The sequence below is a fragment of the Orycteropus afer genome, unplaced genomic scaffold, assembly GCF_000298275.1.
Source record: "Orycteropus afer afer isolate SDZICR_OR568_19922 unplaced genomic scaffold, OryAfe1.0 scaffold00654, whole genome shotgun sequence".
Classification (NCBI taxonomy): Eukaryota; Metazoa; Chordata; class Mammalia; order Tubulidentata; family Orycteropodidae; genus Orycteropus; species Orycteropus afer.
Window position 1 is genome coordinate 686,485 of NW_006922241.1, and position 24,396 is coordinate 710,880.

Here is a 24,396-nt window from a genome sequence, read left to right on the forward strand (position 1 = left end):
GGAAGAGCCCCTGGTGACAGAGGAGGCAGAATTCAGTGAAGAACACTACCAGCTCTCTCAGACCATCCATCTGGGAATGAAGGAGGACAGCATTAGAGAGTTTAGGTCCCTCGGGCCTCAACGAGGCCATCCTGTGGCTGAGGTGGCCACACCAGTGGAAAAGAACTGGAACTTTTTATTGGGCCAAACAGAGCTTTTGTTTAATCAGGTTCTACTGGAGTCTTTTGTTGACAGACAAGGACTATCTGGGGGAGAGAAAAAAGACATTTCCTTTGTCAGCAGGATTGGGGCTCAAAGTCATTCAATCTGAAGATTTAGAGGACTGGGATCTCATTTTAAACATCAAGTTGGAGAAGAGGGAATAGTTGGTTTGGATTTTGCAAACACCACCAAAAATAGTCACCTCATTTGACTTTTTTATGATCTTATGAGGTAGGCAGGGCAAACATCATTAGTCTGTTTTGGAGATGGGGAAAATGAGTTGTCAAGGGTTGAAATGACTGCCCCAAGTGGTGATTCACAAATGGCAAGGCCAGCTCAAATAGAACCCAGGCCCACAGACTCAAGACGTGATCCTCCTTTTTAAGCTATTTTTTCTTGTAAGCAGGCATGGCCTGTTAGGGAAAACACCAAGTTACCAAATCAGTGATGAGTGCCCCTAACTGCCACTAGTGGCTGGCCTTTGTGGGGCTGGTCTTGAACTACCTCACCCTCATGACACCAACCCCAATGAGCCATGCTCTGTCCTTGTGCCCAGACCTGTCTGCTGCTCAGGCCAGGTAATTAAAGAGAATTGTTTTAGGTAACTCTTACCTGAGGACAAAATAATCCCTTTGGTTTCTCGATTAGAAAGCCCAACAGATTGAGTGACAAGGAAAAGTTTTTGATCTTGCTATTACAGTCACTTAATTAAAATGAATGCAGATGCTCCAACACCTAGTAATTTTCACCTCACTTACTCTGGCTCCAATTACAGCCCTTCCCTACTGACTTACACTGTTTAAATTACAATGTCAGAAAGAAATAGGACTATTTACCTGTTTCTATTCATACATACATGTCTAACACATTATCTTTTCTCTTCAAGCAAAAGATGTGATCATAGACCTTCTCTTTGCCCTGAAAACAGAGGGGAATAAATTTTGGTTCTTAAATAAAATTAAATACCAATAAGAATTCAAATCACCCAATACCTATGCCAACTTTCAACCGACACGTTTGTCTCCGGGGAGAGAGAGAGAGAGAGAGAAAGAGAGAGAGAGAGAGAGAGAGAGAGAGAGAGAGGGACCCTTTTCCTAGGAATGGAGGAGGCAGATCTTTAGAATGCTGTAGCATTTGCTACTGTCTTGGAATACATGCTTTGGAATAGATAATTTCCTTTTTAAAGTTAATCAGCTATTGACTCTGACCCTTTAGATCACGGAGAGTTAATTGTTTCAAAGGTTGTTACTTTTATTGAGTAGGTAATTAAGTAAACAGCACTGAGTGGCACTTAGAATTACATATAGATTTAGTACTAGAGATACCAAAGTTAGTTGCAACCAAGCCTCCATCTTTACTAAAAAACATGTTAGTGTACTGAGAAAGGCTTTGCGACCAAGGACAAGGGTTCACTGGTAAACAATCAAAAACAACAGCAACCAACCAACCAAACAACCAATGGGGAGAAATCAATGGGGTCTAAGGAGAATATCCTTTTTCTTTTCTGTCTGCGGTTATGTCAAGAGCATGAGTGGAAGAATATGGCTTCTTCAGAGTGCCCAGAGAGCAGCTATACATGGTAACTGGCTATACCATGTTGGAAAGCAGAAGGGAGGCTGGTGTTAACTATAGGGAAGATGGTCCTGCCTCACCGGTACCGAGTGCACTCACAACCCACAGCCAGGGTGGCTACCAAGTAGCTTATTAACTGGAAGAGGGTGATTCTGTGCAATAACAATGTGGAACATGAGGCAGCAATGTGGAAGAGGAAGATGAGTACCTAGGTAGATATTTACCTTCTGTCTCCTGTAATACCCCTGGGAGATTTCTCTAGGCATTCAACTAAATTAGTCAACTACTGACTTAGGAATGAAGTCACATTGTTCAGCTGCTACCCACAGTACCAAAGTGGCTGTGGTAGTTAAGTTTGTGGGTTGGGCCTGGTTAAGTATTCCTGTCAGAGTGGCACTAAGTAACCAGAACAGTGGCTAATGGGCTAACATGAAAAAAACCAAAGTGAGTATTTCTTACCGCTTACTTTCACACTTACTTTATCTCGGGCTTCCGTGCAGGGAAACCAGTTGCATTTGAGCTGATTCCAACTCATGGTAACCCAATGTGTGCCAGAATAAAACTGTGCTCCATAGGGTTTCTTATAGCTAAGTTTTTGGAAGTTGATCACCAGGTCTTTCTTCTGAGGCACCTCTGGGTGGACTCAAACGTGTAACCTTTCAGTTAATTGTTCAGAGAGCATGTTAACCATTTGCATCATCCTGGGTGAAGAGAAGGGTGGAAAATCTTCTCATCCTTCTTAGTATAGGATATTTGTTCTCCATTGCCAACAAATCCTGGTTTCTCTTAAGCTCTTACAGTTTCTCTAGTGGTCTCTGGGACTTGTATGTGAAGAAGCAGCTGTTAAAGAGCAGAGCTTTCCATCTTTCTTCTCCCACTGAGGCCGTCTGTCACTGACCCTGAGTGGCAGGGTGTGCCTCAAGAAGGGAGGTCACCAAATTTTGCTTCAACTCCCTCTTTTCCTGCTTTGTTGACAATTCCTAGTAACACTGCTGACATCAGGGTTTTGCAGACACAGGAAGGAAGAGATGTGTTCTTTAATGATGGAAAAATATTAGCGCACAATGCCCTTAAAATAGAATGTGTGTGCTTAGTCTTTATTTTGGGGACTTTATTGTTGTTACCATCTCTCCTGGGAAAGGCTGTGAGAGGCTCTGTCCCCTTCAGAGAAGCAGAGTAATTGTGTAACCTGAGGTATCCCCTAGAGAGCCAGGAGATGATATCAGCACACAGGTTTTTGAAACATTACTACTTTGTTGTCGTTGATTAATGCTCCAATAGACCCCCTCCTTTCCAAACTCTGTTATGAGCAAAATGAAATGATTTTATTTGTCTTGCCCTCCCAACTAGGCTGTTTGAAGAACTGAGCCATATAATGGACAAGACCACATCTGCAAACTATAAAACGTTACAAATGTAAAAGGTCATTGTTATTGACAATTGGAAGCCCTGCCCCTCTCTGGGTGGTACCATTCTGCTTTTTAATTTTTATGAAATAAACTTTAGCCATTTTGTTGGAATTCATGATTTTGCACTGACATGGGACTAGACATATGTGTAAATGTTTGGTATCCACACCAGAGAAGTGACACTAAATTTTGCTGAGAACAGCCCACTTACTTGCTCACCACCTCATTAGATGGCAAGGGCAGTTACTGAGAGGAACAGGAAAAAAAAAGAGAGCATTCGGTTATTGGGCTGATTTTTCATCATCGTTCTCATCCTAAGAAACATTGTGTTCCCTCAGGTTGGCTTTCTGGCATTTGGCATTGTGTCCAATGTCACCTTCAACTGTTTTATACTGAAAACTGTTAATGAAAAATGCTTCTTATTTCAGGTTACCTACTTTTCTCCTTCATTAGTTTCTCTTTATTTGGATCATTATTGCAGTCTGTTAGCAGGACTGATGACTTATTTTGGGGGTGATGCCACTGATTCTCAAAGGATTCTTCTATCTGACGGTGATTGTCTAGGCTCCTTGGCAAAGGTCCTGGTTCTTATCTCTGAGACTATAGTTTATGACAGTTAATTTTGGGAGAGTCTACTTTGTGACCAGAAAGTGCTAAGGTGGGATTGATGTGTTACCTGGAAAAGAGATGAAAGGCCTCCCAAGGATTCACCCTCTGCAGATATGGGTTTTGACCTCTGTGACATTTCTGGTTTTTGACATTTAGAGGAACAGGCTGCCATGATTGCATTTGTGTGTGAACATGTGTGCATGGATGTGTTTGCACAGGGGCTGGGGAACATCCCACCACTCAGCTGCCTCTCTTGATTTGCTCAAATTTCATTTCCATTTGCTAGAGTGACATCTGCACATTTTTCTGCCTTGCCACATTTAATGCACATCAGTTCAGCCCTAACCCTCTGTTGAGGTCAACCGTCCCCCACCTCCAGGCAGCCCGGGGGGGGGGGCGGGGAGAGCTAAGGATATACAATACTCTAAGTGGAATATTGAAGATCCCCATCTGTCTGGCAGTCCCAATCAATAAATGTGAACCCTCCTTCCCACTCTGTACAAGAGACACGTCACCACTTGGTTTTAAGACAAGCATGAGATGTGAGTTTTATAAGGGTTACTGAATCCAAGCACCCAGCTGTCACAGTGCTGAGCTAGGAAAAGGATTATGTTCTTAATCATGTTATTTTGTTACCAAAGGGTTCTTTTGACTTCCCCACACCCCTTTCCTTCAAGAAAAATGTACCAGTGTCTGAAATTGTAGGTGCCTCTCTGACACTTGCTGAATGACTTTTTTGAAAGAGCTTTTGTTCAAGCAGTAAACTTAGGCACTGTGGTTCTGGGCCATCTTTCTTGGCGTCTGTCAAATTACAAAGCTGAACAAGAAGACCAATTTGTGTTTACTTGACATAGCACTTAAGTAAAGCAAGCAGGTTGAAGACTTCAGATCTGGCAGCCCATGGCATTTCTTCTATTCAGTAAACACCTAGCCTATTGGCTGTATTGGGACAGCTACTCTTTAGGCCAAAAGTCTAAAAGCACCCTACAGAAATCTCCAACTCTGTACCAACCAACCAAACACAATAACCAAAAATCTGGGTCTTAGTTACTTCTCACATCTGAGTGGAGACAACCCTGGAGCCTCAACTGAAAAACAGGCTGTTCAACCTCTTTCACCTTTTCACCATACCAACAAGACTGACTGAAGCAAAAGCCACCACTACAAATTATCAGATTGACAAGCCAGTGCGATTCTGGCTCTTGCTCTACCCCCGTCTTAGAGCTGATAAAAATTTGGGATGGCCAGCTGGAGTAGGGCCAGGTAGTGTATGAAGTTTCCTGTGAGAAAGGATGGAGAGGCTGTGTAGAAAGGGTAGTGCCAAGTCTTTCTAGCTAGGATTGCTCTAATGATCTGAGTGAATGTGGGTAGAGACACTGAATTTGTCTTTGGAAGAGTGGTTTGACTGCCAGTTTTGGGATCATGGGTAAATCCTTTCACCTCAGTGGAACGCAGCTTCCTTCCCTTTAGTGCCAAACTAGCTGTTGCTTATTCCCCTAGTTCTATGATAAGACGTTTGTGTATAACTGGGCAGGGCAAACCCATCAGTCACAAGAGAAGGAAGCTCTTTTGTCTAGCAAAAGAGATGATCCATATCCGTTTCCCAAAGAATATGAAATCAGAGGTGGGGTTTTCATTTGTGTTGTACCTACCAACCTGATCGCTGTTATGGATTGAACTGTGAACCCCAAAATCGACATTGTAAATCCTAACTCCTATACTTATGGCTATATAATCCCAGTTGGGAATGAGTTTTCTTTGCTATGTCAATGAGGCTGTAATAGGGTAGGATGTATTTTATATCAATCTCTTGAGATATAAAAGAACAGAGCAAGCAAGGAAGCAAACAAGCAGAGATGGGGAAGACAGATGCCGTACCACATGAAGATCACCAAGGAACCGAGGAACGAAAGTTGAAAAGATTCAAGGACCTTCCTCTAGAGCTGACAAAAAAGTGTTGCCCTTGAGCTGACGCCCTGAATTTGGACTCCTAGTCAAACTGTGGGAAAACGAATTTTGTTTGTTAAAGTCACTCACTTGTGGTATTTGTTATAGTAGCACTGGATAATTAAGACAGTCATCATCTGATACATTGCTTTGCCTGCCCATAGCCTCTCTATAGACCAGTCCATTTTCCAAACTACTGCTAGGAAGCTTCGTAAAGCACAAATGTATATGTTTGTTTGCTGTTTCATACACTTTAATAAAAGCACTCTGCTGCCCAACAGCTAAAATCCAAACACATGGTAACCAGGCCTTTCCTTGTCTGTTCCCAATCCTCTTTCTCAGCCTTGCTCCTCCATAGATTCTATATTCTTATGTTTCACAAATACAGCACTCTTGCACTTTTGCAGAAATTATTCCCTCTACCTGGAATAACTGTCCAAAGAACTCTTACTCATTCTGTAAGAACCAGGTGAAATGTTACCTCCTGCTCCAATGTCTGCCATACTTGACTGGTATTGCTGGGGAGATGCCAATATTTCTTTGCAAACGAGGACACAGAAACTACACTCTATTAAACTTTGTGTCTAATAGTGTCTCATACTATGGGTAGAATTCAAGAAATACTATTAGACATTACTTATCAAATGGTGACTGGACCAAGCTGAGCCAGTATAAGTGATAAACTGAGACCTCAACCTACAGCTTTCCTAGATTACTTAATTAATGTTTCCTGAAATATTAAAAAAAAAAAAAAAAAGTTCCAGAAAGTCAAAAGTAAAATACTATAGCTGAGGACTTATTTAAATGACTTTTTAAAATATCCCAGAGGGAAAACCTGATCTAGGCATTTCATATTGCTATTCTGCAAAAGAAAAATCAAGTGCTATATCTCGATATGACTCCAACAGTCTTCTGGATTACCAGAGATAAATGCTAACAAGGAGTAAAATCCAGCACCCCCCCACCTTATTAATATGTAAAAAGGCTGAAGTCACATCTGTGCTGAGATCTATTTTTAGTGGACCCTACATACTAAAATCCTACCCTTGATCTCTTAAACTATCAAGCTTACCATAAATGTTTGATGATGAACAAGCCCATAAAAAGAAAATGCATAAAATGAATAGAGGGAGTCAATGCGTGCTCTGCCTTTTAATTACCAGTGGCTTCTGCTAAAGTCCTGCTCCAGGCTGGGTGCAGGCAAAGAAAAAACATCAATAATTTGGAGAGGGAGGGGGGTGTATTGCAAATAAATGCCTATAACTACATGGTTATTTATGCTTTGGAAATCAGATGGAAATGGAGGAAGAGTAGAATCACACAGGAAAAAAAAATAAAGAAGGTGGGATGTTAGAAAGGGGAAAAGTAAGAGAGAAATAAAAGCATTCAGCACACAAAAGATAATGTAGAACAGTCTGGTTTTATTACTTTCAAGTAATAAAGAGCCTTTTCCTTGTTTTTTTCCCCTTTTTTTTCTTTTCTTTTCCTTTTTTTTTTTTTTTATAACATACATTAAGTCGTGAATCAGATGTTAGGGGATGTGGAGATGGCAGGGATATTGGTGACATCACAATATTTTTACAACTTTACAACAAATATAAATCTGAGTTGGGTGCATCTACCAGTGGCTAGCAGGGGTGGAAAGCAAAGGCACACTCAGGTTTATGGACCCTACCCCCACACACAGTGGGGAAAAAAAGGGGGAAATACTTAACTGCAGAAGACCTGCTCAATACATGTGGGCATTTTAGGGTTAACACCGTCAAGTGATGGGTTGTGGGACACAGTGGGACAGGAAGGTCACTTTTGACGCAGATCAGATTGACTTAACACAGTTGAGGCAGTGACGCCCACACACACTGGGATCACATTTCAACTCTGCCCGCTGGTGGGCACTGCATCATCAATACTCTAGGAAGTCAAGCATGGGGAGAAGATAGCAGGGTGATGTGTGTGTATATATCCATAACTTTCCTAATGTCTGCATTTCTAGAGAAAATTCAAGGGAAAAAACAAGATCTCAGCTTCAAAAAAAGACTTCATGTTTCAACCTACATAGTACATAGGATGTGACCACTGAGTCCACTAAAACAAAACAAAACAAAACCCAAAACATGTAATAGTAACAACAACAACAAAACACTATCCTGAACAACAACAACAAAATTGCAATGGATACTTCAAACCAAGGGTGTACTCACCCTTACTACACACTCAAGGCGACCACCAGTTTCTCACTAGCCAACTCAAAATTGTCCTTGTCAGTCTTTTTTTTTGTTCAAGTTTTATTTATTTATTAAGAAAAACTAAATCCAGAAGATCAAACTGGAAATAAAAGAGACCAACAGATCACCAAACAGTTTAGCTGTTTAACAAAACAATAACAACCAACAACAATGCTCAAGTTTTACAGTATGTTGACAATTCTTTTGTCATAATAAACAAAAGTTCTTTCTTCTGTATGTTTGAGCAAATGAAAACCAAGGGGAGAAAAACACACTCCCCCCCCACCCTCTACAAACAATAACAACAAAAGCATAATTAAAAAAAAAACAAACTAAAAATCTTTTGCCCTAGTCAACGTTTTGCAAATATCCATTGTGGTTGGCTTTGTACTTAAGAGTTATTCATTAATCACAGCAGGGGCCAGCCTGCCTGCATCTATTTCCATGTTATTTCTTTGTGTGCATTGCATGTGTGTTCAGAGCACATGGCTTAGAGACCCCTCCCAGGTGCCTGCCCAACTGCACACATGTTCTCCAGCAAGTGGACACAGCAGAAATAAAGATGGAGACACCAGTCCCTTTCCTGCTTGCTAATGAGGATATCACCATATTGAAATGATCTGAGAATACAAGGGAAGCAGGGATCTCTGGAGGAAGAAGGGGTTTGCCACCCACAACACTGGGATCCATACTCAGCAGCAGCATGGCCAAAGGGTAGTTCAGCTTGGCACAACTAGAAGGAAATGTGAATTGGAGGGTGTGGTGCTGCCTAGCTTTCCTGGACTATGGGATTATAATGATCACCACTGCATTCTTCTTCCATCTGCTTGACTCCAATCTCCCAGAGGGCTGGAGTGGAGGTGGGGGGAAGGAGGGTTAAATAAATATTTGCATTTACTTCAAAAGGGGGAAAAGTTTATCATACCGACAGTTTACAAGTGTACACAACTTGGGTGTAAGGCACAAATTTACATGTGGAAAACAGGCTATTCACAGATGTAACCCCATGAAAAACCCGTGTGATCAAACCATTAATTTATGTAAGGTAGCAGCCAGCATATTAATTAGTTCACACCATTTGTTGATTTTGTCTGCAGTCTCACATGCAAGGTGAAATGAGATGGCGGATCACAAGCTGGTGCCTTCACAGAAAGTAGTAACCACCAACAAAGCCACATTGGTGGCAACGGGACAGGGAGGATGTGCCATTCTAAAAGTTTCTCTCCTGGTTGCTTTAGAAGTTAGGATCTGGAAGGACTTTTAAACTAATTATTATTATTATTATTATTTTGCATGTTATAGGCCAGAGACCTGACCAGCAAATTAACTGATGGATTTAAATAAATATCCCCCTCTTAACTCTTTCCTTTAGCTAGAGATCAGACAGTCCAAACACAAAGCTCAGAATTCCAGCTCCAACTTATTTACTCAGTGAATTTATTGTAAAAATAAAAAAACTTAATTATTCCAGTTAATGGATTTCACGTTAAATAGTTTAACTTTCAATGGGCTTTCTGAAGAGCTGTTCGTAGGATGGTATGTGGAAGAGTCCTTTCCTTAAGGATAAAAAGGTGAACAATAAATAAAGAGTTACTTGCGTTAACGGTCACGTTATTCATTAAAAGAGAGGAGGAGCAGAAATCTATGACATAGTTGCCCAACATGGCATTAATCTGCTATAACAGAAAGCTGTAACACTGGTGGGCATTTCACAGTATCTGCACATAGTAAACTTCTGCCATTGTTAAAGTCTGAGTTAGAATTATCAATGATTTCTTAATTTTTTTGTCTTTTTAATTTTCGTGATGTTTTTTAAAAAATGTGTTTGTGTTTTGCAGGTTGGAAGGCTAGCCCGGTTTGGCAATGCCCCGTGCAGTTATGGACAAAATGTTATAGTTACTTGTTCACCTGTGTGTGTGTTTTGTATGCATGTGGGGGGTGTGTGTGTGTGTGTGTGTGTGTGTTTGTGTGCGGATGAGTGGGTATGTGCTTTTGGCTCATGTTTGTGATGATAATTTAAGTCTTTTGTGAGTCCAACCTGTTGTAGGCTGTGAGGGAGAGTGAAGGAAGAGAATGGAGGTGAGTCCCGCAGTTGCAAACCTTCACCAAACCACGTGGCCCATTTTTCAAGAGTATCCCTGTGTCCCAGAGAAGAGGACCCAGCATCCTCAGCTCTGCCTCTGGCCATCTTCGTCTGGTGGGTATTCTGAGGCAGTTGAGAACCTTGTGGAGCTGAGCAGACGCCTCGCTTTTCCTGCTGGTTCGATACCTGAGCCCCTCCCCCTGGGATTATGTACACGCATCATTGGGCTTCATGGATGTGGAAAGGGGAGCAAAGGAAGGTTTGGGAGGTACGTCCGGCTTTAGCGAGGGCGTGCGCTTCAGCCCCGACCGCGTCAGTGAGTTGTAGGCATTGAGGCTGGGCTGCCTCGAAACAGTCACCGCCTGGCCCGATGGCTGGGAGCTGTGCACCTGGATAGAGTCCACCCTCTGAGGGGCGGGTGGTGGGTTGTCTCCTCTGCCAAAGCTCTGGTTTCTGGAAAGGTGTGAGGAATTGGAGGAGTTAGTATTGTTTCTTTTGAGAGTGGTGGCCTGGTGGCTTCTCGTGAGCGAGTTCGTGGGGTAGCTCCTCTTATAGTCAACCCCGTAGGAGGAGGAGTGGTGCATTTCCAGCCGCTTGCTCAGGCCATTCTGAGACAGGGGGGCTCCTGGAGGGCCTAGTGAGGCTTCCCGCTGTGGGACTTTGGGGGGCAGGCTGTCCAGGCTCTCCACGAGGTTCACCCCATGGTTGGGACTCTTGCTGCTAAGATGCTCTTTGATAGTCTTATACTCCAACGTGGCAGCCTGGTCCTCCAGGGCCATCTGGGCCACCTCACTCATTTTGGGCTGGTCCACGTATTCATGCTGGTAGCCCTGCTGCGTGATGGGCAGGACCACCACGCTGGGGATGTGACTGGGGGAAGCCCGGAGGGGCAGGTCTGTGGGGATCACAGGGGAGGCCATGGGGGGCATGTCCTTTGTGCAGGCATTGATGAGGTTCTGGTTCCTCTCCCATTCTCGGCTCCCGCGGCTGGGCTTCCGCTTTTGCTGCAGTGTTGGGGTCGACTCTGGCGTTGGCAAGGCTGCCAGGTCTAAGTGGTGCTGGTCAGCCTTAATGAGCATCTTGGCCGTGTTGCTGGGAGTGGCAAGCTTGCCGTTGTGCATGAGTGGCGTGAGGATGGCCTCTGGCTTTGGATCTTTGGACTGAGTATCTCCAAAGAGGCCACTTAGCTTGGTCACACTGCTCATGGAGTCCCGGCGAGAGTGAGTGAGCTCCTTCTCCTTACGCTGCACCACGGTCACATCCTTGCGCCGGTGATCACAGATGCAGTACACAATGATACCGGAGAAGACGGCCCCCATGACAAATGCCAGAATGACTGCAATCGCCAAGAGGGTGACAGGAACCAGCTGATCATGGCCTTTGAGGTAACTTTCCCGAATCACTCCTGCAATAGACATCACATCTGGTGTTAAGAAATGAAGCACACCACCTGGCTTATTTTTGTTTGGCATTCACCCTGTTAATTAATAACAGTAATAAGTGACAATAGCACCTCTGCATCACTTGTCTTCAAGGCACAGCTTGCCAAACATTAACTAATTAATCCTCCTGAAGGCCCCTCTGTGAAGTATGTAAATAGACTTCATTTGTTGCCTTCTTTGTGTTATCGAAAGTACATGCTCTTTCTGCTGTGCCTCACTCCTTAAAATATAGTCGTTTTCAATTTTCAAAATTCACTTATCCCTCTTTTAAAATATTCCCCTCATAAAATTGGATAACCCAGATATTTTGAGTCAGGATGAAGAGGGTATAATTTTATGCCCATTTTTTTTTTTTGTTGTTGTTGTTACTTTTAGTTGCCACAGAATCGATCCTGACTCATGGCGACCCCCATGTATGACAGAGTGGAACTGCTCCATAGGGTTTCCAAGGCTTTGTTCTTATGGAAGCAGGTTGCCAGGCCTTGCTTCAGAGGTGTCTCTAGGAGAGTTTGAATTGCCAACATGTCAGTTAGTAGTCCAGGGCTAAACCATTTGCACCACCCAGTGACTCCTTTTATGTATGTTAACTGCCCATCACTTTAAGCTTCCAGCAGGGGCCTCCTTGTGAGCACTGTGGTCTCAGTCTGAAGACAGGCTATGTTTCCATTTCAAGCAACTAGATAAGAAGAGTCTGTGTCATTTACAGTGAAAGAAAATAGCTAAAGTTCATAGATTATAAATGTTTATGCTGATCTTGCACCACCCCTCAAAAAACAAAAACAAAACAAACAAAAACAAAATAAAACAAAAAAAGACCATTTGGGGCCCAGGCGTGGGTTTGAGGAGTGTCAAGTCTCATTATTACGGCTAGAGTTTGCTGTCACGGTGAACTAACCTCTTCAATTTAATAAAAATTATATGACTACACCGGTCAATAATCTTACAGTACATTAGCCAAGATGCTGCTTTTCTGAAGAAGTTGGTTTAGGGAACCTGCTTAATCAGCCACCAAGCTGAGACACTCTAATCAAATGCAAACACTGAAGCTTTTATTTTTTAATACCATGTGGGAATACACATCACAATTGTCAGATCTTAAGTGCTTGATGCGGTAGCTAAAAAATAAAATCTCAAATACCTCAATTCCTGCCTCTGGAGAGTGAGAGAACAGAAATACATTAGAGGCACTGCATGGACTGAGGAAATGTAAACATTGTTTCTATTACAGAAATGATAGCAAGACAGAAAATGTACCTTCTTGGGTCTTGGGAGACACACTTTTCATCTACTAAATCAACTCTTTCTGGAATATGTTTAACGTATTTTACCGACAGACATCAGTGGCACAGAATTAGAATGAAATGAAATAAAACTCTCTGTCCTTTCCCAAACCCACAACATACAACCTTTAAATTTCCGCCAAAATGCTTTTTTTATGGCACAGCCAACTCTTGAAGAAATGCAGCTTTGCCATGGGGTTTTTCTGCTAAAATATTTTGATTACTGAAGAGATGATTTTAAAACCCAGAAACCTTTTCCTGAAGATTCTGTTCTTTTTCTCTTCCTCCCTCCTTTCTAAACTGTCCTCCTTCCCTCAGTTGTGAAATCACAGTTGGTTGCTGTGGAAATGATTGTTCTGATGCAAAGAACTGTGACTTCTGGTGGGGAATAAATAAAAGCAGCAAATATCTTTAAAGAAACAAAGATTCTGTGATTAAACAAATGCCTGTGGTAATAAAGGGCAGTCCAGGCAGTTCTCCCTGGATAAAGAGAGTGCAAAATGGTAAGACATAGAATAATTTCCAAATGTGTCACTTTTCAAATATTTCCAGATTAATCTCCATGAACTTTTAAGGGGTAGAAACTGAGCCACAAAAACAGCAGGGAAATTTGTCTATAACGCTCATCTTTTATGTGATGGAGCTCCCCAAACTGTGGGGTGTTTGCTTTCAAATGTTTTAGTATCTAGTCACCAAGGAACTGTGCTAATGAAAATTTCTTCCCTAAATTTGCATTTCGTTATTGTCATGTTAAAATAGCAACTGATTTTCTTTCAATTTTGATTGTGTATGGATTCTATCGAACATCAGTTTTAACCACCTACACGTAATTGCACAAAAATGCACACCTGTGAATAAAATGGGTATAATTTCCCTCATTGACTTAGTGAAGTCTAAGGCAGGTTAGATCCCACTCATTGTGGGTACTGTTGTTGTTGTTATATGCCGTCGAGTCGGACCCGACTCATAGCGACCCCTCCTTGGGTTTCCGAGGCAGTATCACTATGGAAGTAGATTGCCCCATCTTCCTTCCGAGGAGTGGCTGGTGGGTTTGAACCTCCAGCCTTCTGGTTAGCAGTCAAGTGCCTTAGGCACTACGCTACCAGAGCTCCCATTGTGGGTACTAGGTATATATATTTTTTCATGGCAATGAAACCTTTCCAGGCATCTATATTCATGGAGGCTTTCTTCCCAATAAATTATATAGTTATATTATAGGTAACTAACCCACCAGTCACTCCTTGGAAGGAAGGTTGGGCAATCTACTTCCATAGTGATACCGCCTTGGAAACCCAAGGAGGGGTCACTAAGAGTCAAGTCTGACTCAATGGCAAATAACAACAGCATATTTTATGCAAATAACACAGACCTGATAAGATTGTTTGCCAACTGCTCCCTCCCTCTGGGAGGCATTTTTGTAAATGCACCATGCTATTTTTTCTTTTTTTTTAGTAGCAAAATACAGTATCGATAGTTAGGAGTTTCTTAGTGGTGTAAAGGTCAAGGGGCTATGCTGTTAACGGAGAAGCTGTGCTTTGAGTCCACTGAGAGGCACCTCAGAAGAAAAGCCTGGTGATCTACTTCTGAAAGAATAGTTCCTGAAAACTCTATGGAGCACAGTTCTACTCTGATACACTTGAGGTCTCCATGAATCAAAAGTGACCAAACAGCAACTGTTTTTTTTTTTTTTTTCTCCCCTTTATTTCTTAAATTAAAATTAACTCTGGTATTCTACAATGGAAATTGACCTCTCGGCTTACAAGGAACAGAAGAATAAGACTATTCACTTGTTTGATTCTTGTTTAATTGGGAAAACTACAAAATCTTCAAATTTCTTGACAGTATTAAACCCTGTTTTAAGTTGCAAATTTCATTCTTGCATGTGTCTGATGGTTCTGGGTTACAAGGTCCTTGGCTACTTAATCCACTGCCACAGAGTTGATTCTGACTCTTAGCGACCTTATAGGATGGAGAAGGAGCTCCGGTGGTGTAGTGCCTAAGGCATTTGACTGCTTACCAGAAGGCTGGCTGTTCAAACCCACCAGCCATTCCTTGGAAGGAAGATGGGGCAATCTACTTCTGTAGTGATACTGCCTTGGAAACCCAAGGAGTGGTCGCCATGGGTCGTATCTGACTCTGCGGCAGTGGTTGTATTTTTTGCAGAACTGTCAAACTGTGGACCTTTTGGTTTGACAGCCAAGTGCTTTATCCACTGTGCCACCAGAGCTCCTTTGGCTACCTAAGACTCACAGAATCAATTGCTCTTTACTGGGAAAAACTCTTTAGTGTGTGGCATTTGAGTTCAGGTTTTCGGTTGTTAACATGTCAAGTAAGATATGACCTTTGAGGAAAATGGTGTCTCAGACAGATTTTTTTCCATCTCATTTTGTTATGTAAATAGTGCCCTTAAAAACCTTTCTGCTTCTCTTCAGCTTTTAGACAGCCACTGGAGGCAGGTGGCTCCTCTCATCTGCTTGTGCAGATTCAGAAATCCCATGCCCAAAGTTAGAAAGATATTAGACATTAAGTTGAAAGTACAGTTCAAAATGAAAAGAATTTAATAGTTATTTTTTAAAATAATCTCCAAATTTGAAGTTTCTGCTTATATCACAACTAACATTCATAAACATGATCAAATCAGCTTTGTGACACTGGTCACTATGAAGGATTGAAATTATCAGACTTGTCCAAGAGATCCTACAGGCTGGTGCAAGCAACACTGAAGAATATCTCAAAAGGTGTGGAGGCTTATACTTCTGTCTATTGGTTGGGTGACCTTTTGGCAAGTGACTTAACATCTCTGGGCCTCAGTTTTTTCACCTATAGAGTGGGGTTAAAATAATCTTACTACCTTACTAAGCTGGGGATAGGTTATGACAAGAATCAAATGTAATAATGAATAGGAAAGGGCTATAAATGCTGTAGTTTGCTGGGCAAATCTAAAGGTCAAAAGAAGCCACAAAGAAGAAGTGGTAAGTTAGTGGTTCACAGAGAGCATATGAGCCATAGTTGTAGCTGTTCCATTTGATCTGCATTGGTTGTCAGTCTCCCGGAGGAGAGAGATAGAACCTTTCTTCCCAGCTCCAATACATTTGGTTTATAAGTTGCCAGGACAACCTATAGGTCCTGAATTCTGAAATAAGTAGATCAACAAAAAAGGGAAATATTGAACAATGCACAGCGATTATGGTTAGACTCCCAGCGGATCATAACTAGAATCAGCTCCTTGAGGGCAAAGATCATATTTTATCTTATGACCCTAGCCATCCCCAGGGGTCCTAGGCACTCAGTAAATGATTGTTGAATAAATGGGTTTCCAATACATTTGAGAGAACTTTTGAAGTGGGCTTTTACATGGTTGGTCATCTTTGGAGTGACTATTACCTTGCTTTTGAAGTCACAGAAATAAATTATTTTTCCAATTGTGTAGCAGGAATTTTAATATCAGCACCTATCAGGCAAATCAAAAGAAATCTATAAAGGTACTCAGAATTTTTTTAAAGCAATAATAAAAGAAAGTATTTTAAAAATGAAAAGAAATTGGTTCTTGGATAATTCCAAAAGAGATGATGAGAATAAAATGGGTTATTTGTAACAAATGACTGCTCAGGTGGAGTTTAATATTCGGAAACAAACACATCTCTGCAAAGGGTGTGGGCTGGAGCTGGGATGAGCACCCATTGCCTCAGATGCCCCCTGGTAACCTGGGGTATGTGGAAGGGCCTTGGTGGGATGGAATGCTTCCCCCCTCCCCCCCACTGGAAGAGGAGCAATCAGAGTTGGTTTCTCCACCCTGGGGTCTTCTCTTACCAGCCCTGAGGCCCCCTACTCTCACCAATTGAAAATGGGGCATTAGTAATGAGAACAGTACCTGAAAAATCCCTTGCATTGATTCATTAACCACCAGCTATTTCTCACCAGTCATGAGGTGCTAAATGGTTATTCTTTCCACTTTCCTATTGCGGGAAGCAAGGCACACAATGGCTTAGAGATTTCTCTGAAATCCTGCCTTAAATTGGCAGAACTGAGAATGAATAGACTCTCCAGTCTTTTTTTTCTGAGGTGAGAGTTTTCAGACTCTGGAGGGAGGCCTCCGCGGGATGTTTGAAGCTCTTCAGAAGACAATGTAATGAAAAGATTGCAAATGACCCCATTCCCCTAGGCCCTGCAATATGCAATTCAAAATGAGAGCAATTCTAAACTGTAAAATAAGAGGGAGTTCAACAGTTTTGGCTTTTCATATGACGCCATGTCAATGAATTGGGAAATATTAAATAACAAATTATTTAGTAAAAAAAGAGGAGCCTTAGTGGTTCTGTGGTTAAAGCATTGGGCTCCTAATTGAAAGGTCAGTAGTTTGAATCCAACCAGCCACTCCACAGGAGAAAGATGAGGCACATGCTTTCATAAAGATTTACAGCCTTGGAAATCCTATAGGGTGGTTCTACTCTGTCCTATAGGGTCGCTAGGAGTCGGAATTGACTTGATGGCAGTGGGTTTCATTTGATTACAGAAAAGAAAGCAGTTTCTGGTAGTTCTGCTTGCAAGTTCTCGATGATTGCCTGGTCTGTGCATGGGAAGCCCAGTGTCAGACTCTGAGACAATGAGCTTAAGAAATGAGTCCTCTCCCAACTCAGGGCTGGGTTGTGGTTCTCTTGGTGTATTCATTATCCAACAAGATCTGGGTTCCAATCACCCATGTATCTAGTTCACACACAAGAACATATGAAGTGACTAAAATTTTGTCCCTTGTCAGCTGTATGATACACCTGGGAATTCACATCATACAAATACACTTATAGGACCATTGTCTGCCAACCCTATACATGGGTTTGGGTACAAGGTTGTAGTCACTTGGTTATAGACAGCTACCCAGAGGGAGAGAGTAGTTGAACCTGTGGGCCATAGTCACAGGGGACATCAAGCTCAATTGGCATAACATACTAAACAAAACATTGTTCCACCTCCTACTTTGGCAGGTAGCTACTGGGATCTTAAAAGCTTGCAAGCAGCCATCCAGAAGCAATGATGGGTCTCTCCTCGTCTAGAGTAAAGAAGAATGAAGAAAACCAAAGATTCATGGAAACAATTAGTCCTAGCGATTGGGATACTATGCGATCCACAGCCTATATGACTATGAGACCAGAAGAACTAGATGGTGCCCGGCTACCACTGTCAACCACTAGAGGGGGATCTATGTAAGAGACCCTGGATAGACAGGGAGAACAATGTGGAACAAAACTCAAAATCATTTGGGGGGAGAAAAAATAAAAGGGACCAGGTTTGCTGGTCTGATAGAGCCTGGTGGAACCACTGAAACTATGCTCCCTAGCTGCCTTTCAGGTCTGGAATTTAACCCACACCTGTGGCTTCCAGACAAACAAAAGACAGGCATATGAGTTAACAGTTACCTGAGGTAGATACACTCCTTGGAGAGAACAATCATGGGAGAAAGAAGGGCTCTTTATGCACAGGGAGACAGCTGAGGGGGCAGGAGTGCATGGAGGGATGGACACAGGGAAGAAGTAACTATGGGGAGGAAGTGGGAGGGGAGCTGTTGCATTGCGGTAAATTGTAGTCAATGTCATGAGACAAAGTATATGTGAACTGCTGTATGGAAAATGAATTTGCTCTGTAAACTTTCACCCAAATCACAATTAAAAAAAAAAAAAATTAAATGTAATCAGAGGTGTTAAGGGAAACTAATAACAAATTTAACAACTCTTAAAACTGATCTAGTTATCTTTCCTCCCCTTCCAGATATAATGGAAACAACAAATTTCAGTAATTTTAAACTTCATCTCCCTTTGGAATATCTTTCAAGGATACACATTAGGAATATTTTCAGAATTCAAAACGAAACTCATAAAAAAAAAAAAAGAACATATGAAGTATGGAAAAGGCAGGAAATGGATTGTTTCTGCTGCAATTCTGGGCACAGGCTTTGCATGGGAGATGGCATTTGAGTTAAGCTAGGATACATGGGAGAAAGGTATGACAAGAGAGATGTGTAGGCGTCTTTCAGTAACGGCTAATTCATTTCTAACTCATTTCTAGTCTTGTTACACTCTACTTCCCAGCAACTTGCTGTGTTCTTACTTGCTTGCTATTTTTCACACAGGACATTTCTTCTGCCTGAAATACACCTGTCCCACGTTCCCCTTCATCTAACCACATCACCTAGATCTCAGGTTAAATATATGTTATACAGTAAATAAATGAATGAATGAGTACCTTTATAGGAAAAATAAGAGCTCTATAGAGCCAGAAACACCATTTCTAAGTAGGTCATGAAAAGCCTTGAATGACTTAAAAAGAAGTTTAGAAAGGAAAAAAGAAAAAAAAAAAAAAAGCCATTGAAAATCCTATGGAGCAGCCCTACTCTGATACACATGGGGCTGTGTGAATTGGAATCGATTAGAGGACAACTGGTTTTGAAATCTACCTGAATTTATTACTGTTTTTTAAATTAAAACTCTTAGTCTTCAACTACATATTCTTTTCAGCTTACAGAGCTAATCGAGAGATGTTATCTGATGTATCAAAAAGAATGCAAAACACAAAAATATAAAAATAAATTGCACCTATTAAGGTAAATATCAAAAAGCCTTGGTGGTGCAATGCTTAAGTGCTTGGCTGCTAAACTAAAGCCAGCAGTTCAAAGCCACCAGCATCTCTGCAACAGAAAAAAACTAGCAATCTGTGTCCTAGAAAACCCAATGGGACAGTTCTCATATTGCTATGAGTCAGAATCCACTTGGCACAAAACAAGTAAGTACCAACTACCACCCAATTATCTCTCTAAGAGTGAGACCCAGGCAGCCGATATCGAAATGGTTAAGTATGCTCGCTCTCTCTCTCTCTCTCTCTCTCTCTCTCTCTCTCTCTTTCGGCCCTGTTCACTGGACTGCCTGTTTCGGAGCTGCTGTGATATGATGGATGTGTCTGTCTCCATAATGAAGTGATTAATAGGCATCTGTGCAAAGTAGACCGGGTGACCACAAAGACAACAAAGCCTCTCTGTGTCCTTTAGAGAAATATGCAAAGGCAAAAAAGAGGATGGACATTTCCTCCATTGCTGAGCCAGAGTGGGCTTGTGTTGGGTCTGAGAGTGAAGAAAGATGGCACACCACCAAGAAAAGCCCCCGAGTCAGATCCCCTAAAAATAGACTTTGATTCTCCTCTATAGTAAGAGAGGTCTGTAATTTTCCTGAAATCCTCATAACAACTTGGGTGAACGGAATCTAACAACCCAATTTTTCTTGTTTGAAAACTGTATTGTAATAAACCGCCAGGCAGTAGGAATGAATGAACCAATCAGGGGCTGAGCTTCCCACCTCTAACCACATAGGGCCTGCTGTAATCCTTAGTAAGAGGAGGAGAAAACACATGGGAGGAAAGCCCTAACTGGAGACAATTTATCTTCAAAGCCACACCCCAACCAATCAAGATGACCACACTGAGAGAGAAATGGGAGCTCTCTGTGGTTATCTCAGCAGGAAGCAGCCTTCTTCTTGTCTTACAGCCTAATGAGAACCAGATGGTTTAGGAATAAACTGAAACACCAGCAGCCATGGAAATGGACTTAGAGTTTATAACTCAAACTTTCCTTTTCCTTTAATTTTATTTATTTTTTTCCCCCGGCAGGCTGAAGATTAGGTAGTGGAAAGGGTCATGCATTTCAAGATATATAAAGATAATAGCCAAATATGCCAGAGAACAAACAGCTTTCCAGCTCTTAAATATTCTCAGCTCAGAAATTTAAAATAAACTCCCATTTTGAAATAATGCTTACTGTGGTTCTCTGTGGATAAAACTACTTCCAGTTCTACTACCTTTGAGAGTGATCCATTTTTTTGATAGGATACCACCAGAAGAGAAAGAGAAAACAGGAGAAGAAGCATGGAACTAAATGTTTCCTATTTTTTTAGAAAGGGGACACAGCTTCATTTTTTCTGTCTGTGCCAGAGTAGTGGGTTCACAGACCACGTTCCTCCTCTGCTTCAATGTTTTAAACTTGGCACTGCTAAGCAGAGTGCTACAACCTAAGCAAGGGCTGATGTCTACACTGACGAGTTGTGATATTTTTTTTTTAAAGCCATTCCCTGGATTGTTGGTCTGTGGTTTTATGTGTTAGAACTGTCACTGTCCTTGTAAAAGTAACGATAATTTCAGATTGGCAAAGCTTTAGCAGAATTTGCATGGTTTATTTTCCTTCCTTTAGAGGTTTTCTTTCTAAACAAGACTTGTAACCCAACATTTAAGTGATTTCTGAAACCAGACAAAGCATTTCTATTTTTGAACTTCCTGGTCCCATCTTTTCCCTTTGCTCTCTCATGAGACATCACAGCTACAAACAGGGAAGTGGAGTTCTTATAAAATTGTGAAATTCAGGTGATTCTTTGGATTATTTGCAGTGCTTTGATTTTTCTTTTCAAAAGTAAAGATAAAGCAAATAGGAGGCAATAGGTCCATTTGAATACTCCAATAACCACCTACTTAAACTTGCTAGAAATTTAGTCCTTGGGATCTGGGTTATAGGTGAGGCTGGTAGGCATTGGCACATAAACTTTGAGGCCACAAGGACCTGGATTTGAGTCAAGACTCTACAACTAACTTGCTGTATGATCTCGGACAAGTGACTCAGTCTCTCTAAGACCAGTAATGTCAGCTGTAACATAAGTGCATTGGAAGGATTAAATAAACTAATACATGTAATGAATTTGACATTGTGCAGGAAATATATTTAATGCTGAATTAATAATATAATTAATGCTTATATTAATAATAATATAAGTGTTCAACATAGATTCTTAAAGTGCTCAACATAGATTATTTTAATGCAACACTCTGATAGGGCTCAACTGTATGGAAAAATAAGGGTTTAAAAATACAAGAAAATCTTGGTGAATAATTTTAAACAAGATCAGTATCAGCATCACCTGGACGTTGTTAGATATACACATTTGCAGCTCCGACCCCAGACCTTCTGAATCAGAATCCCTGAGGTTGGGGGTCCAAAAATTTATGTTTTAACAAGGTCCCTAGATGATTCTTATGTTCACTAAAGCTTAAGAAGCCCTAGCCTTAATGACATGAGTAATGTTCAAGAAACCATACCTAGGTGTTGAGTTTTAAAGTACAACCTCAGACACCAGTAAGGCAGTATACAGTCAGACTTTAGAAATTACTTGTAAAGTTAATAATAAATAAATGTAGTCTTCTTTGTTCAAAAAAATGAGTCTTTTTGTGGGTCTCATTTATGATATAATTTCTTTATTGCATTTATCCATGCTTTAATAACAAACACAAAATTGATATGTTATCTTACTGAAAGCTCAAGTAAGGAAGCAAATTCCTAACATTTCCCCTTGGTACCTGACAAAAGTATGACATGATGGCCTAAAATATTATGTCACTACTCTTGTAACTTCTCTTTCACATCCTAAAAAGCAAAAATGTCACTCTGATGACTAAGATGCACCTGACCCAAGCCATGGTCTTTTTAATTGTCTCCCATGCGTATGAAAGCTGAACAATGAAAAAGAAGAATTGATGCATTTCAATTGTGTTGGCAAAGAATATTGAATATAGATCATGAACTACCAGAAGAACAAGCAAATCCATCTTAGAAGAAATACAACCAGAATGCTCCTTAGAAGTGAGACTTCATCTTGCTTACTTTGGACACATCACCAGGAAAAAACAATGGCTAGAAAAGGATATCATGTGTGGCAAAGTAGAGGGTCAGTAACAATGAGAGAAACCCCCAGTGAGATGGATTGACACAACAGTCACCAACAATGAGCTCAAACATATAAAAGACCATAGGGATGGTGCAAGATCGGGCAATGTTTTGTTCTTTTATACACAGAGTCACTGGGAGTTGGAGCCGACTCAATGGCAACTAACAACAACCCCTGTAACAGAATCAACCTGATTTGCTATAGCCCAGAATTGCTAGAAAAATATTTTCAGTCTCACAAAGATGTGGTGAGGACATTCTGCTGTTCCCCATGGCTCTCTATTCTGTCACATTGGGCATCAGGTGGTGTTTGTACTACGATGCCAGAGTTGCCCTAGATTGGGTCATCCCATTTAGGACTAGGTCCCAAAGACAGAAGAAAGCAGCATGCTTGATGATAGCTTGCCATTGAATAGAGAGGTCTCCTTCAAAGGCCTGCATCTAATGTCCCTCAAAATGAACCCACTCACAGCCATCAGGTAACATCTGAGAATGGTTCATGGATGGCCAAAATAGTTTTCTTCTACTTCTGCATGACCAGACATAAGAATAAGGATGAAGAACCAAGGGAGATCCTTTTCCTTTTTATTCCTGGATTGAAGGAGGGAACTGAGCTCATGTTTCACTCCCCGTATTAAGATTCTACTTTGTAATAATAAAAATGCCTAGCACAACAGTGCACTCAACAGAGCCTGGCACTTACAGATCTGCTAAGTTGAACCAAATCTGCAAATCCATAGAATTGCATAAGACATTTTAAGTTACATTAAATTTCTGCTGTGTGCTTTTAAATTAAGGCGTGCAAGACCCATCAGCACTTAGGGTATATTTATTACCTTAACAAATGTCAGAAGATGTGTCCAATGTTATCTATTATTTATGAATAATGAGAGGCTGTAGGACTGGAAATGACATGCTTTACTATGTCCAAAAGGTTAGGCATAATACAGCTTGCCGCCCTATAAATTTCCTGACACCATTTTCCCTCCCAATAAAGCATTCTCAGTGGTTGACTATTCTGAACTTCCATTATTTCTCTGCAGTTCATAATGACTGCTTCTGACTTCAGTGAAGAAATGTAATTTCAGATACATGTCTGAAAAGGAATGCACCCTTTTTTTAAAATATAAAATTTAAAAATAATTGGAGTAGGAAAAATTCCTATTACCTCATTAACAATGAATCTCCTTACATAGATCATTCCTAGGCTGGGGATGTACAAGAGCTTAAGGAATATTAATTAAGGCAGATAAATCTTCACCTTACCAGCAAATGGCTTTCTTACATGGATTAAGATCCCTTCTGTTATGCACCTAATATATTTGAATATATTCAATGACTTTTCACTAGTTTACTTCAGAGCCTTTCCACAATTTTAAGGTGCTGTATGAGGCAGCTCATGTGGATCTTTTTAGGAGTTTAGAGCAGCCAATATGCTTTGCAGGAGTTTATTGATTACTTACACAGCCTGTATCTCCCCGGGAACAGTGGGCTGATGCAGCTTTTTCGTTCACTTTCTCTGTATGGTGATGGCATACATTATGTATTTTGGGCAACTCCTGCAGCTTTTGAGGCCATTTTCATGTATAATATCAAAAAAAGAGAGGAGCTATCCTCAGGAAATCCACCGTTTTGTCCTTTGTTGACTACTTTGTTTATAAGTAAGGGTTGTAAAGTAAAATTGATAACACTAGCATTTTTTTTTTTTTTGAAAACTCCAAGAAGGTAGAGTATCAGAAAGAAAGTTCTGAGACAAAGCTCTATCTTTTCCACATTATTACATATGATCCAAAATACAAATTGACTCTTCACAATTTTATTGTTAGGGCAAAATGAGTTAAGATGAACACAGTACAGATGAACAAATTAAAAAGCACATTTTA

General features: G+C 41.0%; 1 protein-coding gene across 1 annotated transcript in view; it reads right to left on the reverse strand.

Annotated features, from left to right (window-relative positions):
• Window positions 1-10,252: 10,252 nt before the first annotated feature.
• The window catches only part of SEMA6A (semaphorin 6A), a 73,006-nt gene continuing 58,862 nt past the window's right edge, over window positions 10,253-24,396 (reverse strand). Inside the window, exon 19 of the mRNA XM_007956722.2 lies at window positions 10,253-11,451. Coding sequence (XP_007954913.1) covers window positions 10,253-11,451 — 1,199 coding nt within the window. The remainder of the gene's footprint in view (window positions 11,452-24,396) is intronic.